The 23,322-nt window shown below is 46.2% G+C and overlaps 1 protein-coding gene across 1 annotated transcript; it reads right to left on the reverse strand.

Annotated features, from left to right (window-relative positions):
- Positions 1-5,318: 5,318 nt before the first annotated feature.
- LOC126545935 (uncharacterized) lies at positions 5,319-22,905 on the reverse strand. The gene is made up of 3 exons (XM_050193984.3): positions 22,762-22,905; positions 6,088-6,526; positions 5,319-5,408 (listed from the first exon to the last, which is right to left on the reverse strand). Exons 1-3 carry the CDS (start codon positions 22,768-22,770, stop codon positions 5,362-5,364), a joined length of 495 nt encoding a protein of 164 aa, XP_050049941.1. The 5' UTR covers positions 22,771-22,905; the 3' UTR covers positions 5,319-5,361.
- Positions 22,906-23,322: the final 417 nt, after the last annotated feature.

Here is a 23,322-nt window from a genome sequence, read left to right on the forward strand (position 1 = left end):
TAGTAATTATTTCACGATATATCACGCAATCGTCAGCAAACAAGTGAATGTGAGATGTCAATGAAAAAGGTAGGTCATTAATATAAATCAAGAAAAGGAGGGGGCCCTAGTACTGATCCCTGAGGCACACCAGAACGAACCTCAGTCAATGATGAATCATAATTATTCGCAGTAGCAAATTGATAACGGTTAGTAAGAAAACACTCAATCCATTTTAGCAGGTTACTGTCAAGGTTTAAGACTCAGCTTGAATAGCAGCAGTTTGTGGCAAATCTTGTCGAACGCTTTGCTGAAGTCTAAAAATACACAGTCGGCACAGGAGGCACGATTTAAATACAGTGTAATCTATGAGTGAACAGGACCTGTAACAGGACCTCTAGCATATCTTCAATGAAATCAAGCCTTAATCCACTATCCCTAGCCTCACGTCGCAAAGCGTTTCGTATCTGTCTGTTCCATAAGATGTTTCATCATCCACACTTGCGTAGCGAATTAATCCCTCCCCCACGTCACCTATCATCGTGATTAGATCATGCCTACAAGGTCGGTGTCCCATTTCGAAGAACTAACGCTTTCTTTCAGTCATTTATACCTCGTATAGCAGCAGAGTGGAATCACCTTCCCGCACTGACAGCCACCATCAAAGATTACCAGCTTTTCAAGAACGACTTTCAAGACACACCGGTTAACTTTTTATTGGAATACTCCTATTCCTTGTATCACATTTCCTATTTTTTCTTGTTTTGTATGCCTGTAACCACTCCTATCTCCAATGCCAATGGCTTTAAAGGCCAATGGCTTAAGCTTTAAAAAAGGTTGAGGCACCACCCTGTTGAAGTGCCCGAAGGCTGATAGTTTTTAACTTGCGACATTTGGGTGTGCCTGAGGAGATTTAAATGCGCGAGTTACATCCTACCGCACATGAAATAATAAACATTGGTTTTGTGGTACGTTTCGCAAGTATATTTTACAGTGGCCTACTCGTCCCTTTTTAAATAAACAATATCCCTTTAAACATATATTAGGAAGCGTTTGTTTTTCACGTTAATAAAACCAATCCAGAAAACAGCGTGGTGTATCGTTCGGATGCTTGAGACAGGCAAATGAGGGACGCCAGAACAGCAGATCCCACAGAGTTTCCCACACAGACTTACGCTTAACGAGCCAATTACAGCACCGCCACAGAAGGGCGCCCAGCAGACTGTCAAAGCTACGGAGCTACCTTTATTTCTGCGCGGGATACCTTTCACGGCATAATCTAAAGAGGCAGAATATATAGCAGGGAAAGCTCCCTCAACAAGCACCGGATGTCAGTTGCTATATAAACCTTATATAAGTTAAAAGAAGGAGCAATAATGCCTATAGCCATATTGGCCACTAATTCTACTAACTGGAACAAAAAACAAAGTCTCCATTTCGCACGAAAGGAGAAGCATCGATTGCGAAATCACATTAGTCGACAGCTAGCTTTACCAATTAAGTATAGTAGCCTTATCGGCCGTATAAACTTATAAAGATAGACATACTAACTAAATAACAAGCATGGTGTCACGCGCGCACAAGGAAAGATGAACACATCTCACTCGATGACAGCGGAAACTCGCTGTCCAAACGCTAGAGTGAGGAATCGCGGCAGAGCAGCGAGGGAATTCACCTTCGTGCTGCCTCTCGCATCAATGCGAACTAAGCCGCGAAAACACAGCGCATAGCGGAACTAGCCCCCGTCGAGGATGGCTTTCAAGATACAGCTGCCCGGGCGGGCACGCAGGGGCCATCCAGGCAGCCCGGGTGGCCCGCAGTAAAATGAACCCCCCCCCCCCCCCCCCTCCTAAGCGCCCCGAGATGGAGCGAGATTGAGCCACGGTCGTCGGCTCACGACGCTTTCACTCGCACGCACAGCATACAGCGCGATGCGACGATTTTATCGCCCTTGCGCTTTATACGGAACCTCAAGGCGACGCCGACGCCGATGGCAGAAATGCGCTTAGGGTGTCCATACGAAAGCTATCGCAGTAAAAAAGAAAGGGTAACACCAACCACACAGCCGAGCGCTTCCGGGGAACAGCTGACCCGCTCCAAGGCATATGGGTGGGATACAAACGTCTCCCAGACAAGCCGGCGGGGCAGACGTTGGTAATGAGCATCGCGTCCCTGCGGCAGTCTGTACCCAGTGCCACTTGCAGATACAAACATCTCCTTTATATGCAAACATGCAGTAACCAGCACAGCTGAAAGCAATCTCCTAAATAGTGAGTGTGACGGATGCAGTGGCGCACTTGATTGACTTGGCATCCTCCAGTTCGGCCCTGTATTGCCTGACAAGCGAGTGCTGCATGCCGCTGCCAAGATTCGTCCGCCTGACAACCTCACTGCTGACAGGGAGGCTAAAGCGCGAAGCAGCTAGAAGTGGCAAGACATGTTTCTGTAGTAAAGTACCAAACAAGTAGAAAAAGTCGGTTGTGGTCGTCATCCCCAAGCCAGGAAAGCCCCCAGACATCCAGAACATGAAGCTGATAGGTATATCAACATCATCATCATCATCATCATCATCATGGCTACGCCCACTGCAGGGCAAAGGCCTCTCCCATACTTCTCCAACTACACCGGTCATGTGGTAATTGTGGCCATGTTGTCCCTGCAAACTTCTGAATCTCATCCGTCCACCTAAATTTCTGCCGCCCCCTGCTACCCTACCCTTCTCTTGGAATCCAGTCCGTAACCCTTAATGACAATCGGTTATCTTCCCTCCTTATTGCATGTCCTGCCCATGCCCATTTCTTTTTCCTGATTTCAACTAAGGTGTCATTCAAGGTATATATAGTGTATGTATAGGTATATATATATTGCATAATATATACATATAATAAATTAATATATATATATATATATCCTTTACCTTGTGTGCCGGCAAAGTCATGGAAACGGTGGAAAGGCTAAGCCTAACCACGAGCACCCGGGTGGCCTAGGCCAGGCCACCCATCTGCAGGTTCTCAATAAAGTTTTGTGCAGTCCAGTGCATGTTTCCGTAGTGTGGTGCCAAACCACATCGCTGTTTGAGCGTTTGAGCAGCTAGATATATCTCCGCGAGCTCGTGTATATATCTCTGCCACGCAGGTACCAAGCGGATGCCAGCGTCACAGTGCTCTAACTTCTAACTGTGGATCAGCGGCTACGGCGTCCCGCTGCAAGATGTCCACGGATTTGATTCTCGGCTACGGCAACCGCAGTGCGAAATATAAGGGCAGAATGCAGACTCCCTTTTGTAAGTCGACGTAGGTGCACGCTAAAGTATACGACAGATGGTCAAAATTATTGAAGCGTCTACCACTCGGGGATACTTCACAGCCTGATCATAGGTGTAAACCTATAAGAATGGTCAGTTCCCTGATATTATCCGCCCGGCGGACGTACATCTCAGTGGTGTCGATATCGAAGCATTCTACTGCGAAAGTGCACTTGGTGTCGAGCCTATAAGGAATCTAAGCTTAACAGGTGACGACATGTAAGCGCTACGTTGGCAGTCTCTTACGTGACTCGTCGAGCCATATGCATCATACAAAAGATAGTTGGCAGAAGAGACAGCCATGGTGGGTACAGCATTTGCGACATTCTACATAAGCTAAACATGACACTAGCATGAAGAAGAAACATTACATTCGATCCTAAACGCGGACCGTATTGCCTAGTTATGCAGAGTGTCCGAACTACCATGTACCAGTATTTAAAAATATGTAAATGCCACGTAGCTGGACAGAACCAAGGCATTCCGTCTATAACTACATAATTATTCTTAATTAATTAATCAACTTCTCAAATATTATAATTACATGAAAGGTGTCAATGAAAAAATTGTAGAGCAACATGAAAAACTCCCTCTACAGCTTTCTGTTGCTCAGTACGCGCTACATAAAAGTGTTTTTTCCGAGCGTGAAAGAAGTCCGCGAACGCACGCAAAGTGTCTCGTGTGGCCAGACGCGCGGTTGTCGCAGTGAATTAATCGTAATAAGTATGGCACATTACTCCTGCTTAGTTTGATAACTCATTTCATAAATCACCAACTGTGGTATTAGCCTCCGCAGGCAATCTCTGACCTGTGGTCTACTATTTCTTTGGATGGCCGTATCAAGACGTTATTGTTTGACCTACCAATTAGTTCACGATGAGCAGCTAACAGTGCTCTGGCAGTTTCGCGAACACAATGTTTAGCAGCTGGCTCAAAAAAATTTATTTAGAACACTCTATGTGGTTGGGAAACGCATATGTGGTGTTCAAATTGGTGTCCGTGACAATGAAGGCAATAAAAAGCGATAAGCCGCATTCACACCTTCCGGTGATGTTGCAGTCTGGCTATACTTGTTATTGCTTTGAGGATGTATGATGACATATTGAGAGCACGTATTTTGTGCACTCCCATGAGTTTTCGTGTTATGAAAAATTGCTCACTGCACAATCACTTACTACGTCCAACGAATTTCAGCAAAATAATTATTTTTCATGCAAGAGAGCTTTCGACATCGTTATCTAAGGTGATCTCACTGTTTCTAGTTTCTCAAGGAGGAGGCAAAATTAGTAAAGCTGGGTCACTGACTTTATGTTAGCGACTACTTCAGCGAGCCTCCTAAGTGCTGAAAAAATAAGTTGTGTTATTGCAAACGCACATGACTTGCTGCTTTTCACGCAACCCAAATTTTCCCGCCACCAAGTGTGTTAGAAAGCCTATCGCGTTTAAATGCTTCCTTTTACGCTCATAGTTTCCAGCATAAGCCCGGCTATATGTAATAATACCCCCCCCCCCCCTTCCCGCCCTATCCCAATCCTCTGAAAAAAAATATAACAAGTCTCGTTTTTCTTTTACTCGGTGGCATAAAACCGGCAGTGTACCATTTTTACTGTACCGGAAGAAAAACCAGAGCTGAAAAAAAATTATTTCGGTACCGTACTTTGCCCAATCAGTAACAACAGATTTGGTCAACAGTATGCGATGCAAAAACGTTTACTTTTCTCTTCAGTCTCTGATCACTATGAAAATTGACGATCTCTGAAATACAGCATTATGGACTTTGGTCTTATCTCCAAGGTGCATAATGTTATATTTAGGATCCTCGCATGCACTCACCCTTACTATGTAGTAAAATTTATTTTGTAGATTGTGTATAGCCGTGCAGTATACTTTTTTGCTCATGAGTAAAGACACAATGGGTGCTGTGTCAGTACGCCAATAGCTCTTTAAGCTCATGTAAACATAGAGATAGGTGGCATGCAGTGGCTGGCTTGAGTAACTTGTGGTAGGCACTCAAATGAATGAAGAAACAAGTCACTTTGGGGATCTCAAGGAGAACTCCTTTATTGGTTCCGTTTGAGCTAAAACCTGAATCCAGGGGGAAAGAAGCGCCACAGATCCATTGTTGCTGAAAGAGACAATTGCATAGCGTGATTGGAGATAGAAACTTTTAATCACAAATACAGAAACCACTCCGCATACGCAACCAAGGAACTCCAAACTAACTTTAACGTGCAAAATTCTCGCAGAAAACACATGATCAAGAGCATACCCTGTATAAGCTACGAAAAGAGCAGCCCAGAAAAACAAAACAAAAAAACGAAATCAAAACAAACAAACAAACAAAAAAACAGCGCGCGCTTCTTGGCAAGGACCTGGTATGACAGCTACTCCAAAAATTGCAACCTTGAAGAGTAAAGTGAACATTAATGCTCAATTGGTCCGGGATGCGTGGCTAGCACAGCTTGTCGCTTAGTTACAGCTTCCTTCCTTTCCAATTCTTTGGTGCTTTAGAGAGGGCGTTTGGAAGGCGAGAGAAATGCAAGGAGTTTGAGAAGAGCCAAACAGAAGAATGGTTTGGGATGCAGAGTGGGCAGTGGTTCCGGTGTCGGAGAGAAAAAAAAATAATCACGGAGGAGAGTTCAGGAGAAGTCCATGTTCCACAGTGCAGGCTTCAAGGCATGTGAGGAGGAGGGGGAGACACAGGGCACCCAGAGTGTGTTGAAGACAGAGTCGATGGTGAGATACAGTGGAAGAATGTCCGTAGAGGACTCGGGAGGCAAGAACGAGTGTTTAATTTTTCCTACGGTTGCCGCCGAATCCGGGGAAGTTACCGCCGAAGCCGGGCACGTTGCCTCCGAAACCGGGAAGGTTTCCGAAACCGGGCAGGTTGCCGAAGCCTGATCGTCCAGACAGGAACTCGTCGTCCGCGCCGGCTCCGAAGCCGCTTTGAGGCATGGGGAAGGCGGGGGCTGGGCCCTTCAGCTTGCTGTCCTTGGGGTCGATGAAGCGGCGCTGTCCGTTCCGGTCTACGGTGTAGTGGCGGTCGTACTTCACACCTGTGTTGTCTGAGTAGCCGCTACGGCCACTGATGAGACCATCGGTGTCCGCGGCCTCCTGGTTGAAGGTGCTGTGGCCCCAGGAGCTGCTCTCCATGTGAGTGGTCGAACCATCGGGGTTCTTGATCACCCGGCGCTCGACGATTTGCGCGGCGGAGAGTCCCACCAGCGCGGCTGCGAACAGCAACTGCAAGTAAAATGAAGAGGCGCACGCAGTTAGGAGGTTTCAAGCGGTTACTAAAGTAGCACTCCATGTTTATATAGCTGTGCCATGGAACATACCTGAAAAGTTCAAAGAGCAAAGAAGGGAGGGCTTCACACAAGTGAGCCCAGCTGTGTGGGTTGTCACCAGTCATTCTTCCCAAGACTTGAGTGGTTGTACTCCGCATAATTAAGGACTTCGTCAAGATTACTTAATAAAATGTTTAATTAGCCGCTTAGTCTTCGAGGTGCAAATGAGAAAGTTGCTGGGGAACTTGAAAAACGCCCCAATGTACAATTCTGGTGGGGGTTACCTGGAACGTTTCCTTTGTCTAGGTGTTGAAAGTAAGACTTTAAGCGAAGACGGAGTGACATAAAAACACCGTCGATGTACTAAGTATCGCTTAACTTTGTGCATTAAAACAAGAAGCGCGCAGAAGTTTGCTCATCAGGTGGATTCGGCGCGTGGATGCGTAATTAAGTGGCTGTCTGCTTGTCGTGCAAACGGTAAATATAAGAAACAATAAATGTCCATAAAAGGCATAATGGACATTTGCCCTCTCCGCCACAATCATTGAAAGCTATGCGCTAACTAGGCCAATGTCGTACTTAACACTACGCTCATCAGGTAGTATCTCCTAAATTTCAGTCGCTTATTTTCGACGTCAAAAACGGCGCAACACAAAGGTAGGTCATTAGAAACACTTTATTTAGTGCTTCTCGACGTGTCCATGAACGTTATTATTCATATGCCAGCATGATATCCCTAAGTAAAAATATCGGTGAAGAATTGTTGAAACACAAGCATTTTTACCCTAAGTTGGCGTTCAAGCTCCATGTACTGCATTGCTAAAGTTACGCCGCAAATTACAGGCATAAATAACGCCCCTTGTAAGAACGGAATGGTTCGACAGGAATGGTTCGTTCGAACAAACGATTGGTGGTAGTTATTGAGCAGGTGCACGTGTTGTAGCCGATCATGAACAGACAATGTCTGCGTAGACCTTTCCTCCATGCCTTTCGTTTACTTTTCTCTCTTTCCATCTAGTTTCAATGACGGTGCAGAGGTTGCTTTCATATCTCAAGAACGCCGGGCATATCGACAGAAGCCCGCTTTGTACGATAGACGTCCCCGTAAACAAAGCTCTATAGACTTGCCACAAATTTTATGTTTTGTTACAATGCTTCTCTGAAGGAAATGACGATAGAAAGCGACAAAGCGTGAAATAATTAACAGAATAGGCGGAAAGTCCGTGCCTGCCTGCATGCGATTTCTGTTTTCCAGTCCCCAGCTTACACAGACCCACGGAAATGCTCCGGCGATAGCGTCAAACCGAGTGGGCGAAGAAAAGAACGAATGAGGAAGCTTGAATACAATTACTTGTCAAGGCCAAGCAAAAGTTGTTGCGAAATGCTTGCCGAAGAACAAAATTGGAATGATTCACGCGGCAGCTCCCGGACGTTCGGAAAGGACCCGCGCCTCAAGAGGTGTTTGTGTGGAGCGTCAAGGAAAGGTGAAATAGTGAAAGAAAGTCAGACAGGCAGAGCGAGAGAGATGAAGGAAGCGGAGTCAAGTGGAAGGCTCAACAGCGCACGTCGCTGCTAGACTAGGCCTAATTGTCTGGCTTGCGCTGCCAATAGGCGTCGCAATTACCGTTGTGCCGCAAACGCACCCTATAAGCGGCAATAATCACCAGACGCTGATTGGAGAATCTCACAAGGTTCCGAGCGCCTGACAGCTTGTTTTTGCTTTTGACCCCGACTATCTGTGCATGCCACACGCTTCTCGCGCAGACCCACACGTTAGAAACATCATTAAAAGGCGCGATCACTTGGGACATAGAGAATAAGACTACTGAAGCAAGGAAACCTTGGAGAGGGGAGAGATAACTACTTATTTTTTCTTGAGGAGACCAATCGACATTCGCATTACGTGGTAAGTAGTCTACAGTTGGTGCAGAAGTCTAAAGAGGTGCCACTTCTGCTTTTGTGACTTGAGTGCATTGATTTTACGCACTTATTGCAGTTAAAGATAAACAGCCAGCAACAAAAAAGAATATCGCTCGTTTGTATAAAGTATAAACATTCCATCGCTCAACGAACTGATCGTGCAGCGCACGACAGGCTGTACATAAGATATGCTGCAAGACTGCGAAATATTTCATTTTGTGGAGACAAAAATGAGAGATTACCATTGCTCACTTTAACAAAAAATATTTAGAGGACAGAGGAGGCACCGCAAAAGGTCACACATCATAGGACTCACAGATTTCTGGTTAAAAAAGTGTATCCTTGACTCTGGAAAAACAGTTCGCGTAGTACCTGATTGAAGCCTGCTAAAACTCCCATTACTGCTGAATATTTCCTTCCTGAAATTCTGTTGAGGAGTTCATGTAACGTACATGAAAAAAAATTATGGACATCGCACTTTAAGAGTGGTGACATCACACTTAATTTACAATTCTGACTACAATGTAGGATTCTAAACGTGGTGATGCTCTATGGATGCAATTTTAGACAATGTTAGCCACGCTGAACATGAACGAACAAGGAGCAGCTTGACAAAGGCGGTGTTCTTTAAATCTACAGAGGGAGTAGACTCCGTAAGTTATATTCCAGTGTTGTGAGGCTAATTCTAATATAGCATATGCGAGCGAACGGGCTGAATTTCTGATGTATTGAGTGGTAGAATATTATTTGTTTCAAAGAGTTAAGAAAGAAGATCTGATCATCCCACAGAGCAGTGTGCTGAATTCGTTTCTCTTTAGTTGCGGCATGGCGGAGCTACAGTGGAGAGTCACTACATGTTGATGGTTTTACCTAGGCCTCCAGTCCCATGCGTCAGTCTGCCTCAGTCCCCGTCACAGGAAGGTCCCAACAATGCGGAAAAATTCTTAGACGAAAGAGGCATGGAACTGTCCCACACTAAGACAGGTATGTTACGTTTCCATAGATGACATCTTAAGGATTTGTAATAGCGCCTTCGGGAGCAACGTGTGCATATTATAAGAGAACACTTTTTTGTGTGGTATAGAAGACAGGCAACCTTGTTGCATTTCTCATATTCAAGCGTTTTAACATGAAGTGAACACAACCGTAAATGATTCACCTTCCTTGGAAGGCATGGCCCCGTGAGGCTGAGTTTCATCGCTGCTAAAGGTGCATAGCACACTTATAAAACAAAAGATGGCTTACTCTTTGCCAGTTCTGCATCTGCCCTACAGCTTACCTGAAGTACGACTTCTGCGCTGAATAGCTAGGAGCATTTCAAGATGCTTGGGCATCTCTTGCCCGACCTCGAATGCTTTAGTAGTTGCACAAGTATGTCACCTTCTATTTTCAATTTTGAAGATGCTGAAAGCCTTAAAAAAACATTTTTTTCTTGTTTTGGTGCATCATAAAAGCGATCCGCTAGAGATTGCAATCAATAAACAGGAAGGCTTCGCATACGTATGTTCATTCAAAAGCACAGAGATCTATTACGCTGGCATTAATCTTGGACCGTAGAACCTCTTACCCTTCACAGCGAGTTGTAGTCGCTAAAACATAGCTTTCAGTTCAAAGCATATGTTGAAGAAAGAAAGAAACAAGTAGAGAGAGAGTCATGTAATTGCTTGCAGCACAAGCACTATGGTGGTTTCTCAGTTATGCTCAGCTAGCACATGCGTACGGTACGGTTATTCTTAAATTGTTCTTTGTCTGCATTTTCCATCCCATCACGTACCAAAAAACTAACATTTCAGTTCTCTCACTCAACACTATCAACTGGAGCAGAACTTCTTGCCATCTTATACGTGATACGGCACCTAAATCCGGTGCAAGAAATGAGAAAACAGACGATTCTCTTTGATTCTCCGGCAGCATTCCTAACGTAAACTGCAATTTACAGAAATGGAATTCAGCGTAACCATAGTTCAAAAGAGAAATGATGTGATTTTACGTGCCATAATCACGATTTCATTATGAGGCACACCGTAGTGGGCGCTCCGGATCACCTGGGGTTCTTTAACATGTACTTAAATCTAAGTACACGGGTGTTTTCGCATTTCACTACCATCGAAATGCGGCCGCCATGGCCGGGATTTGATCGCGCGATCTCGCACTTAGCAGCCCAACACCATATCCACTAAGCAACCACAGCGGGTTAACCATCGGCTAACTCTAAATGAACTTACAAGAGCAAGCGATGTGCATGGTGGAATGATTATTCAGTCGATCCTTCAATCCTCTGTTGCAATCAATCTATGTGTTAGTTCTGTTTATTGGATTCATTTGTTCAGTTGCTGCTTCGTGCTTTTTATTTCTGTGCACCCGCATACAACGAAAGCGCTTCTGTATAAATTTATGGCACACTTGCATAACGCAATACTCCGACGCTGAAGCCACTGAGTTACATTGAATAAATGAATAATAGCTGATCACTACGATACGACTGGGAATCTCGCACGTGATAAAACAGCATGGTGAGTGCATTGTGAAAAGCATGATAATGGGACTTCCACTATCACAAGGCAAATTGCGCCGCACAATAGGACGGTTTCAGCGCTTGGTTGCGTAAACAGGCGCTGAATCAGAATTCAGAATCAGAATAAAAAGTTGCTTATTGATGTCGGTTTATTGTCCTACTCACACTGGACATTAGCGGATGTTTCGAAATACTGGCCCGCAGTTTTTCGCGCCGCACCAGGTTCGCGCTAAACTTTGTGTATAAAATTTGCCGCGGCGATAGGTTGCTATGCACTTGTGGCGATGCTGGTGAGGATGTTCAGCATCTTCTACTCCAAATATACGCGACACAATTCTTAAATATGCCTGCTGATTAGTGATCTAATAACATTTGACCGTAGGCCCTAAATTTTTGAAACGATATCGGATAGTTCAGTGGGTTTACGGGCCAGCGGGCGAGCGGAGACGCCACTGCGCATGTTGCGGTACGCTGGGGTGGCCAGCGTATTTACGGAGCGGGACGCTCGCTCGCTGGTGTCCTCTCCCGAGGCGAGCCCGCGCAGCGGACGAGCGCTTTTGCGAAACAAACACGTAGCTACCACCCGCACGAACAGTGGCATGTCGTCGGCGTCGTCTTCAAACGCCGCGCTAGCTCGTCTGCAGGCGAAAAAAACCTCAAAGGTATTTCGTCACTGAAGAGGACCTCTATGTCCTGCGAGAGGTTTCAGCAACGAGGCTGTTCGCCGACGATTTGAAGTGGATGACCGCGATGGAGAACCTGAAGCCAGCGTACCGTTCTTTTCACAGCGAGTCCAAGCTTCTTCGACAGGTGGCGCAGCAAAAACTCGGCCGAGCGAGGGATCGCTTAGGTAAAACTGTTGCTTGCGTGCGGCGCTCCGCCTGCCGCCTCCGCTCTCTGACCCGTAAACACGCTCAGCTACAACTCTATTACCTCCATGGCCAGCAGACACATTAGAAAGACTGTTCTTACAAAGTACTGATGACAACGTCTATGATTCGTTTTAAGCTGAATTCATATGCCTTTCTGTGACCTAAATTCCTGTTACACAATTTTTATGACTTCCCGTCACTCGATTTTACATTTGTTTGTCTTCATAAGAATATTATCTAGCACAGTTATCACGTGTGTCCTTTGTTTTGATCTGCGTAACCTTGTTATGTCGTGTTCATTACATAATAATTCTATGAGGAAACCTGCAGCCGGCACCATTTCCTGGTGCAAACATCTTCTACAAATCATGCATGTTGTATTTTTCAGGAAAATGTATGCGTAAAACAATGATATGTGGCTCGCCACTTTCCTGAAGAACTGTTCACGAAAAAAAGAAAAAGAAGTGGGGAGAGGGAAACACAGTGACGCGGCCCTTGCTCCCACAAAGCAACACAGTTCTAAAGAGCTCCGCTACCAATCCCTCCAATGATCATTGCATCCGGGAAATAACAATAAGCCACGAATATACTCCCTTTGGAAGGAGTCGCGGGCCGAATCCGACGCTTCCGAGAATGCGCTCTCCTTCTGCGTGCGGTGTAACGGTGTCCGAAGAAAGCGCCTTGCTCGCACCAGTGAAATCGTGCTGGGCCACTCGGCTCAATCACTCATCCCGTTCCTACCCTCGCCCTGGCGTGCCCACTGGATGTCATTTCCGCGAAGAGAGAGCAAAGCGTACACAGGCCGCTTCTACGAACGTGTCAAATACGAGAAATACCACGATCGAGCTGCTGTTCCATCCGCCTCAATCCAACGCACCCTTCCCTACGTAGAATGAGTGAGCCCGTTATACCTTCGACGCAGGAAACCGGACACAATAGCGGTGCTTACACGCGAAGGGGATTTTTCCGGCACCCACTATCGCGATGCGGTGGAAAAAATTGAGCCAAGCGAGCGTGCGACGTACAGGTTATGTCCTGCGGGTAATGCGGAGATTTACTTGCACTTGGGTACTTTATGTTACTGTTCGGGTAAGGAGCGTTTGGTGCACCGTACGCCATCTATAGCAACTAACACTAATATCCTGCCAAACACTGATTACATGATATACGAGGATCCGGTCCGTTAAAACCAATCAGATGCGCCACGACACTTAGGTTTGACGATATGATCGCACTAGCTCCAAGGGCCGCGGGTAATCAGATGTGACATCTTTTAAGTGCTAGGGAAGGTTTGAGTATGTACACGCAATTGTATAGAGTACGGAGCCTTGCGATGGCCGCAAAAACACGGCCGTCCTGTCTCGCTACCCTTCAATGTACGAATCAAGAGCGAAAACCCCGCCATTGAGTGTCTGCCCCGGCTAGAAACGCACCGAGAAAGAGCATTCGATGGTCAGCAACGGCAAATAACGTTGGGCATTCGGGACCGCACGATCCAAAACATTTCTGGCTCCGCGCATCTGCAGGACGAGCTTCTTGCGTGTACGAATCCCTCATCATTCGCACCTGTGTGGAGAAGTATGAGCCCTGGAGCTCATACATCTAGATTCGTGTGGGTTCCACGCAATGGCCCCGCTTTCCTGCCTGGCCAAAACAAGCATAGATCGAGGGCGCAGGCGTGCATGTTTGGCAAACATGCCAACTCTTTAGTTCAGCCCGCTTAGATCACGCTCTTTGTTTCATTGCAGCGGCCTTTCTTCACTATCTGCGTTGGCGCCCCACAATGCGCTTGACACTAGATAATGCATCATTTGGAAGCACCTTCTATGAAACGCCTACGCATGCAGAACTGCCCAAACGCGAAAGTGGGAATCATCGACCTCTACCGTTCTTGATACGAAAAACGACGTAAAAAGAAGGCAGGCCATTCCTCGATATAATGCATGCAGTTGTCGAACAGGCTGTTTAGCTATCAAAGCATGAAACTAGAATTTGAAAAAAAAAAAAAGGAATGCCGCCAGTTGCTTTACATTCTACAGGTGATCAGGCGTCCATGTCGCGTTAGAGGATGTGAAAAGCTGGAATCCTGATTTTTTCCAACAGAATTCACTCCAAAGAAGAGAAGAGTGCTCCGTTACTCCCTTCTGTGGTAAACGGATATATATATATATATATATATATATATATATATATATATATATACTGAAATACTTTCAAAGTATTGCTCGTTTGTGTGTTTTTAATGCTCTGGGAATGGAGTGACATACCATGAGTTGTGAGGTGACTCACCGTGTGTATACGTAGAGTCAACACATTTTCACAACACAACACATTTTCCACTATTTTTCCTTCAATATTGAAAGATAATTAAGCGTACACTTATTCCGGCTAACCTCCATGTCTTTCATCTCCCCTTCCTCTATTTTATCAAAGAGAGCTTTAACAGCCAATATATGGCCGTTAATAGTTCAGTCCCTGTCCATACGAAGCATAGAAATCGGTTATCGGCCACTGATATTTTTATTTATGAAAGGAAACTTTCACTTTACCTCGGGCAGACACTTTATACGTGTTAATTTCACTGCCATTTTTTTCCCGTAAGGGTCGATAAGCACCGCAGCAAGGTTAATTGAAGCCCAAAAGGAGTACAGTGTTCAAGTGGTAAGCCTCCCAGTAACTAATAGAAGGAGACTGGCATAAAAGCTGTGTTTAAGTATTAATCCCAGTGTTCTTGCTTTCATTGTTAGCATTACTAATAATGGCTTACCTGCGTCGCTTCGAATTACAAAAATGAGCCCTTTTTAAAATTGAGCTCATTTTTAGAAACCTGTACCAATCATCTAATTGGTTGATTTCTTTATGGTTCTTTACTAAAGTGCCTAACGGTTTTCTTTTGCTGTAGGGTAAACGCGGGCAAGACTTCAAAGTTCGCAATGGGGTGCAATCGCAGAGGCGAGATGAAATGACGGGCATGTTGTAGAGAGCTCTCGTGCTGCTTCCAGGCGACAAGATGTAAACCAAGGCTGAGAGTTTCCAAATCTGCATGTGACAGTGTAAAAAAAAGCGCTTGATAAGAATATCCTGGAAGTGCACCTATACATTTCTGAAAGGGATGTCGATGGAAAGACGAAAACCTGTTATCGCTGCAACGCATGCGTCCGGCCAGCCGAGAGAGGAAAAGGAAAGCGGCTCGCCTGAAGGGCTACAAAAATAGTCGAAGCGAGACAACAGCGAATCAGTAATGGCGTCCCCAAAAAGAATAAATATACAAAGAGGTCTACGAGGTCGGTGTCGCTGATGACGGCACGTAGCATCCCGGATGGACGCGTGGTCGCGCACTTCCTTTGCCGGAAAAGAGAAAAATCCCGCTGCCTCGCCAATTCGGAAATCCGTCGTTGTTTGTCTCACGCCGAAGCGGGAAGACGTGCGGTACCCAGCATCGGTGCCTTCGTTGAACGCTCTATTTTTTTTTCTCTCCCTGTTTCTTTTTCTTCTTTTTTTTTGTCGGACGGCCTTCCTGTCGCTTCGACCACTCTGCGGCACAGAGCACGCACACCTTCGGGTGAACGCACCAGCCGGCCTTCGTGCTTATGCGTTTTAGTCTGCTCGGCCGGCTGCGGTGGGCATTGCCCCGAGGAGGATGAATGGGTCACCTACTGGTCAGCCTGTGCACATTTACAGCAGCGATTTGCGGTTCACTGTTGCTTCTGTATAGCGAGAACGCCGGCCTAGTTGGTGGCTAGAGCTCCGCCTACCCAAAGGACAGAGTGTGACACAACCGACAGCCGCATCTCAAGCGTTCAGGCGTAAATACGAGACGGCTTGACTCTGCGTGAGCAGAACCGTACACATGGACACCATTAATCACGTCACCGTGCTAGCCCGGCGAAAATGCACGACAGTTCCGCCGATGGAACGTGCTCTTGCGTGGGGTACACGAGAGGAGCGGGGAGGTACTCGTCGACGGCACGTCGATGAAGATCTCAGCCCTATACTTTTGCACTTGTGCAGCCTTCAGCTTATGAGGACTGTCATGCATAACGCGTTGCTCGTCTGAGGCGTAGGCTATGGCGATAGAGAGGAGGCTCGTGACAAAAGAGAAACAATCCGATTAACTAACTCAAGATGTTTTGATCAATCTGTGGCGTGTATCTGTTAGCATTCAAATTTAATATGTGTTAACATTTATTTGGTATATATTAGTATTTATTAACCTACATTAGGTGGCCGTTAAAGAATCCCAGGTGGCACAAATTGTTCCGTAGTCCCCCACTACGGCGTGCCGCAGAATCAGATCGTAGTTGTGGCACGTAAAATCCCATATTTTTTTTTTTTTTTGTAATTGGTCATTGATGGGGCGTCGAATGAAGAGCCTGCTGTGGTGGCATGTTAGCGATTCTTTCAAAATGTAAAAGTGGACAAATGGGAAGTGAAGTGTTCCCGAATGCTTGGTGGCTTTTTTATGAGTTAGTGGCGAAAACAGAGAAATGAAGGGGGCAGAGCTTGACCTCATTTTACAAAGTGTTTTAAGACCTGTGCTGCAACATGGTATTCAAGAGAATGCCGATGTAATAGGTCCGATGAAACGGGGGTCTTATGAATCAATTTATATTTTCCTTAGTGCTCTATTTAACAACTAAGGAAAAAGGAGCAGCCATCGCCAGCATAAGGTGGCGAGGACTTCCCTTATTTTCACCTCAATAAAAAAAAAAAGTTGTTGGGCTGCACACCTGTCGAAAACACGAAGTGGATGCACTTCTCACATTGTGCCACTAGTTCTTGCTCTCACAACTACTTTTCGTTAACAGACTTTATTGCGCAGGCAATCAGGTGAACTTCATATTTAATACATGTTGGCATCGCGAAAGCGTACGTATTACCACGTAGGATGTACAAAGATAGAGGTAATAAGCATGCGCGTTTACTCTCTGTTTATTAACTCAAGGATCCTCTATATCGTCCTTCACAACACGTCCGCAACCAGTTTGGCAAGAGTCTTCCATCTCTGTGCGAACTAGCATTCATTCTTGGAAAAGAAGTTGGAAAAGCAGGCAGTGAGCTGTAGTTACGTGTTAAGCGTGCGAAGGAATGAGCGGTGCCTCCTATTCGAGGAGGAGGGGCAAATAAAAAAGAACGGTTTTGTCCTTGGAAAATACAAGCCAGTGAACCAAGCCTTGCTCGTTATAAATGCCTTGCCGAAGAGCCAACCGTACGATGCGACGACGGCTGCACTGTGAAGAGCGAAATGGATAACTTAACCATCCGTGACACAACAGGGGCGCTGCGCTCGAGATGTTGCGATACAAAGTCAGCGGGGAAAGAGAGTAATGTGGAAGGGAGATAAGTGCGGTGCTTAGCCGGGCGCAGGTACTTTCGGCCCGAGCAGGACCCCACTGTACGGCCCGCCCCGGGCGGCGCTCCGGAGCTTTTGTGCTCTCCTCTAAGTGCCGGGGGCTTTCCCCGAATTCGGCCGATGCACCTCCGGCGCCGACAGGAGGATTTTGTCTCTCTTTTGGTGGCAGACCAAACATCGGCCAGGTCTGTGACTGAGCCGGGTTTTTCCCGCCAATTTGCCACGCGCCAACGGGTTCCTCCTTTCCTCTTCTGCCAACCCTCGTGCTTCCTCTGCAAAGCGAGAACCGCTCTCCAAGGTCATTGGCTTCATCCGGCGGACGATGTGGTCCTTTGTTAACAGCGCTACTCGCCCCGTTGGCACAATCTGAAGCTGGCCCACGGCGCTGGCCGAAGGAGAGAAAAGAGAATTTCTCCAGCAGTCTACGGACTTGCGGCGTGCGGCACTACCGCGCCGTGACGTTCTGTCGAAGGCGCGACTATTTGCATAACTTGATGCTAGCTAGAAAACAGTATACAAAACAGTAGTGTTATTCTCTCTCGCGCTTTCGCCATTGCACGGAAGAAAAGGTTTAAACTGCCCATGCTCGAATGTAGTTATCAGCTGTGGAGGATTGGATTACTGGGTTTTCAGTGCCAAAACCATGATTTGATTATGAAGCACGCCGTAGTGGAGGCACTCCTGATTAATCTTGTCTACCAGGGGATCCTTAACGTGCCTCCTATGTACGGGACAAGGGCTTTTTTGCATTTGGATCCCACCGAAATGCGGCTGCCGAGGCCGGGATTTGTTCCCACGTCGTTGTGCTTAGCAACACGACACCATAGCCGCTAAGCCACTGCGGCGTGCAACTGTGGAGGGGCTCAAGTTCCTTGCAGCTTAATGAACAACAATAAAGCTAAGAGGCCATTGTAATGGCCAGTGACGAGTAGCTGTTGCAAAACGCAAAATACGCGTCCTCTATCTCAAGATCCCATCGACCAAGGGCCGCGTCCACCTGTTGTAGTGACACCTGTTATCAGGTTCCAGATTTATAAACCTCTGCTCGTAATTTCAGCTCTTGATTGGCCGGAGGACTTACTATCGCAGTGCGCCATCAGAGGGACGATGTTCAATTATTGAATGCTTTCGTGTACTGCGTTGCGTGTAGCGACGCGGGCTCCATATTGGGCAACGGATTAGTTCATCGGTTGCTCGCCCTTCCTCTTTTAGCATGCTCGTAGGTTTTAAAAAAAATTATGGGGTTTCACGTGCCAAAGCAGAACTTCCAGAACTCCGGAACACCCGGGGGTTCTTTAACGTGCACCTAAATCTAAGTACACGGGCGCTTTCGCATATAGCCCGCATATCGTCGTTACCGGGATTTGATTCCGCGACCTCTTGCTTAGCAGCCCAACATCATAGCCACTTAGCAACGACGGCGGGGCGCTCGTAAGCTTTCCAGACTGGACAATTTAGATTCACCATGGTAAGTGCTAGCGTTGCTCCCGCAGCCTCTTATTCTACGGAGCTAAACTTTTTTACTCCACTGTATACAGGCTGTGCGAACTATCATACACCAAGATTTAAAAGTATGCAAATGCCACGAAGCTGGGCAGAACCAAGGTCATGTTCTTCGCAGTTGCTTCGCGATGCTCAGATTATTTTTAGCACTCTGTCTAATTGCATTATGAGTCTTAATTAATTAACTTCGCCATAAAACAATTACATGAATATTGTCAATGAGAAAATTGTAGAGCAATATGAAAAACTCCCGGTACAGCTTTCTGTTGCTCAACACGTGCTACATAAAAGTGTTTTTCCGAGCGTGAAAGAAACGCTCAAATACACGCAAAATTGCTGCGCGACTGACCGCGTGAGGCACTTTGGTTCTATTCGCGGGCTGTATAGCTCTATAGTTTTCTCATTGCTACATTTCATCTTATTATAAGATTTGAGAAGTTGATTAATTAATTAAACTAATTATGTAATTAGGCGGAATGTGCAAAACATAACCTGAGTATCTCCAAGCGATGCAGGCAATATTACTTTGGTTCTGTCCAGCTACGTGGCATTTGCATATTTTTAAATCTTGGTGCATGATAGCTGTGACAGCCTGTATACACGCCAGCAGAACGTTCAACAGACAAAATCATAATTCATGGCCTACACAGCCTCGCTGAACACTGTCTTCTCGTAAGTCGCGCAGAGGTGAAACCGGAGAAAGAACTCAGTCTCTTTAAGAAGCTGAAGAGTGTAGTTAGTGTCAACCTCACCTGCCCATAAGATGGGTCTTATCTCAAGGGTGTTTCATAAGCGACAGACACCTAGAAGAAGAGCGCCGAGATATTTAATTTTCCGATAGGAGCACGCGCACTCTAGCGTAAGCTGCACGCGCTTTTGTGAGTCATACTTCGGAAGTGCGCGACGTACATAAGCGTAAGGCCACTTAATTGTCTTGTGGTGGCAAATAATGACATTTCATAATATTAACATGAAAAGGAAAAGGATAATACAGGCTTTCAGTGCCCCATAGAAACCCTCATTGTTACTACGGATAAAAGAGAGGAAATAAATCGACGGCGAGCTCGCAATAATCGTGACCCACGTCGAATACAGTGCCTTTGCAGCCATTCGTGTTTCTCTTCTAATTAGACTCATCCTGCAAAGCCACCTTCGGATTCAGAGAACACACATACGTGGTTCAAAAAACAATATAAAAGAACGAAAAGCCCGAATGAGATTTGTTTCAAGGTTTTTTAATCCGAAAGCACTATATGCCCAATTGAGCGAAAATCCGTCGTAGTCGGCTTTACCGCAAGATGGCACCCAAATTTCGAACGACGCAGAGTAATAAGTAATAAAAAAAAAAAAAAAACACTCGTATTGACGTCAAATTTATCACGTAGGTTGCTGTAAACAACTGTAAATCAATCACTTCGAAAACGATAATTTGGTAAATTTCGTTGTGGACGGCAATCGAACCCGGACCTCAGGGATGCTAGACGAGCCCGCTTCCTCGACGCTAGGGTGGCGCTACGGTTCTGGCTCATTAAAGGAGTGGCCTAGCGCGCGTGTCATTGGGCACGTGACGGTGCAGTCAATAGAGAAGAGGTGGCGTTACGTCATGGCTGTATAACATGGGCGCGTTCATAGCGTTCTGAGGTCTACAAACGGTATAATGCTTTCGCATTCCCCCACGTAAGCAACCTTAAGTTTCTCTCCCAATTTTTTTTTACGTTACATTTTCCCAGTAGCAACTCGCATGTTGCAAAATTAGTACGCGTGTTTAGCTTTGTGTAAGCACTCAGACCGGTGTTCTTACCGATGTATAGCGTTGAGGTCACGGGTACCTAGAGGGTTAAAGAATAAAGCACGCACGACAGTGGCTAATAAAATGAAGTACAGTGTTTTTTGGTCACGAGTTCTGCCTTACGGTTACCGTCACAGATTGTATTGGAAACCGCAGCAACAATAAGACAGTAAATTTATATAAATGATACAGAATGATGATGCAAAATGTACAATAAACCTGAAGCGAACTGACCTCGTATTAATTTTCAGCAAGGTAAAATTTCTGCTAGCGAGCTACAAAATACGTTGGAAAACGGTTCTTCTGAAACGGACTTGCGTCATCTGGCACCATTTGAATCGTGACCCGTCGTGGCTTACTTAGTGGCTATGTTGTTGGGCTGTTAAACACGAGGTGGCGGGATCGAATCCTGGCCACGGCGGCCGCATTTCGATGGGGACGAAAAGCGAAAACACCCGAGTACTTAGATTAAGGTGCACGTTAAAGGACCCCAAGTGGTCCAAATTCACGGTGTCCCCTCCTAGAGCGTGCCTCATAATCAGATCGTGGTTTTGGCACGTAAAACCCCATAATTTATATATTTTTTAAAAATTTGAATCGTGGTGCACGAAAGTGACATCAGGACTAACCACCATGATGCAAGGCGAATGCTGCACGTGCGTTGTGCGGGTAGTAGATGCTTCGTAGAAAACGAGGAACATGAAGGAAGTATTGATTAATGAATATTCTTCAATGGGCCGGGTGGCCTTCAAGATCCATTTTGGGTATCCATCCTTTGCGCATTCTTTCGCTATTGAAAAGACAAAATTTTGCGTGAGGGTGTGAACTCATCTGCATGAAGTTATCAATTTTAAGTCGCCTGACGTTTCTTTTTTTTTATTCCAGGTCTATAGCCAAAAGTAGTAGGCATTTCCACTGAAGGATGACAAACTCCTTCATTTATTCTAATTGCACAAATGAGGGGCGTGGTCGGGCGGGGCGGGGGGAGAGCGGGCATGAGGGAATAACATTTCAGAACAGCGCTGAAAATTTTGCTGATCACTACTAATATCCACCAAAGCAAGAAAAGAAAGGCAATAGCCGGTCCAGTAATCCCCTGAAATTGAAAGGAGGTTGCAAGCAGCCTCCTGAATAAAGTTCTTTCCACGGTGCTGTCAGTAATACTTGAACCTGACTTCTCCACTTCAAAACACGTACATCATTGTCTCATTTGCACCTTGTGTATTCTTCCTATTTCCTTTTTTCTCCGGTTCCTACTCGCTGTGTTCTAGAAACCCAGGGAAAGTGGTGACAGTTCTGCGTTTTTGAGTGAAAGATAACTGCAGCAGAGCGTCGTTATCGCCATAAGAATACTCAAGAAAACTCAAGGAAGTGCCATGAGAAAGTTGCTTCTGTACGTGCCTAATAAAAACCCGCCGAAGAAAGTGTCATGTGCAATGTTCTGTGTCTTTAGAAAGCTCTATATTCACATTGATGAGGTTGCAGATACATGGCCAGTGGCTAGTCAGGTAGTCAAGCCAGTATAAAGGGCTGTTTCATTGACTTTCCCGGATTGGCATGTCACGCCTTTGGAGAAGCAGAGATATCATTTTCAATGTTCATTAAAGGACCTTTATTTATCTCTTTCCGCGCAAATAAAGAATCTATATGGCTGGAACTCTACAGGTTTATGACGTTTAGTGCTCGGACTAACCCTTGAATAAACCACTAGGGCCTACCACTAGTATTTAGGCATTTCATACGTGCAAGCGTTGATATCGAATAAAACGTTCCCTGCCTTATAAACGTGATATGTGTTTTCTCTCTTATGAGTAAAATAAGTATTAGCCATATATAGAGACCTTTTTTTATTGACAAGCGGAGTTCTTACTTGGAGTGCCTACATTCAGCTTAGGACAAGTGCTGTAATTAGCGAGAAAACGCTCAAGCCAAGGCACAGGGGAAGCACATGCGCACTTGGCGGCGCACGGCATCCCCTACATAAAGCTTCTGGAATCCCAATTGGCGACGCGCCCTGAAGCGTCATTAAACCAGAATGGAAACACGCTTAACACGCGCTCGCACTCCACAGCGCGCTCCTATTTGGCATATCTCGAGCCACGGCTCCCTTGTACAGCCGTGACACGCGTCCCGTGGCGCTGCTCGGGGGCAGCGGCACGAGGCGGCGGCGCTTCGCAGCGGATTCGGGCGAGGAAGCGGCGCAGACCGCCACCAAAGTTAGAGGATCCCGCCGACTCACCAGTTTCATGGCTCCCTTTGTTTACAGCTGGTACTCCTGGTCTCGAGACAACGAATGGCAGAACAGCGTCGGGTCTTGAAGAGCAAGGGACGACTTTCAAGGTCTCCACTGAGCCGCTTCGTTTTTATACCGGTTGCCGGTTGCCCCACCACTCCGACGGAAATGCGAGAGGGGGCTCTCGGACGGGGCAAGAGGACAGATCTCCGGTCGTAGGAAAGGGCTGAACAAAAAAAAAAAAAGGGTTTTCCCGCCGGTCTGACGCCTCTCTCGCCACCGATGCAGTTGCAATTGCACACCGGTGTGTATGTGAGCGTCCGTGTGCGTGCACGTGTGAGTCAAAACCCTCTCGTGACAGTATAGACGCGTGGTGACCGCGGCTTGTTCGAGGGAAGGGTGTGACGGGTGGGTGGATAAGCTGCCCGGCCGATGCCGCCACTGGCCCGATAAGCTGGGCTCGCGTCTGCCGTTGCTGGGGTGGTGCACGTCACCGAACGTCAAATGAAAAGTGTTCATCGATGAGACTGAAGGCGCAATGAATACCAAAAAAGGGGTCACTTTTGA

This window comes from Dermacentor andersoni, chromosome 1, assembly GCF_023375885.2.
Source record: "Dermacentor andersoni chromosome 1, qqDerAnde1_hic_scaffold, whole genome shotgun sequence".
NCBI classification, from domain to species: Eukaryota; Metazoa; Arthropoda; class Arachnida; order Ixodida; family Ixodidae; genus Dermacentor; species Dermacentor andersoni.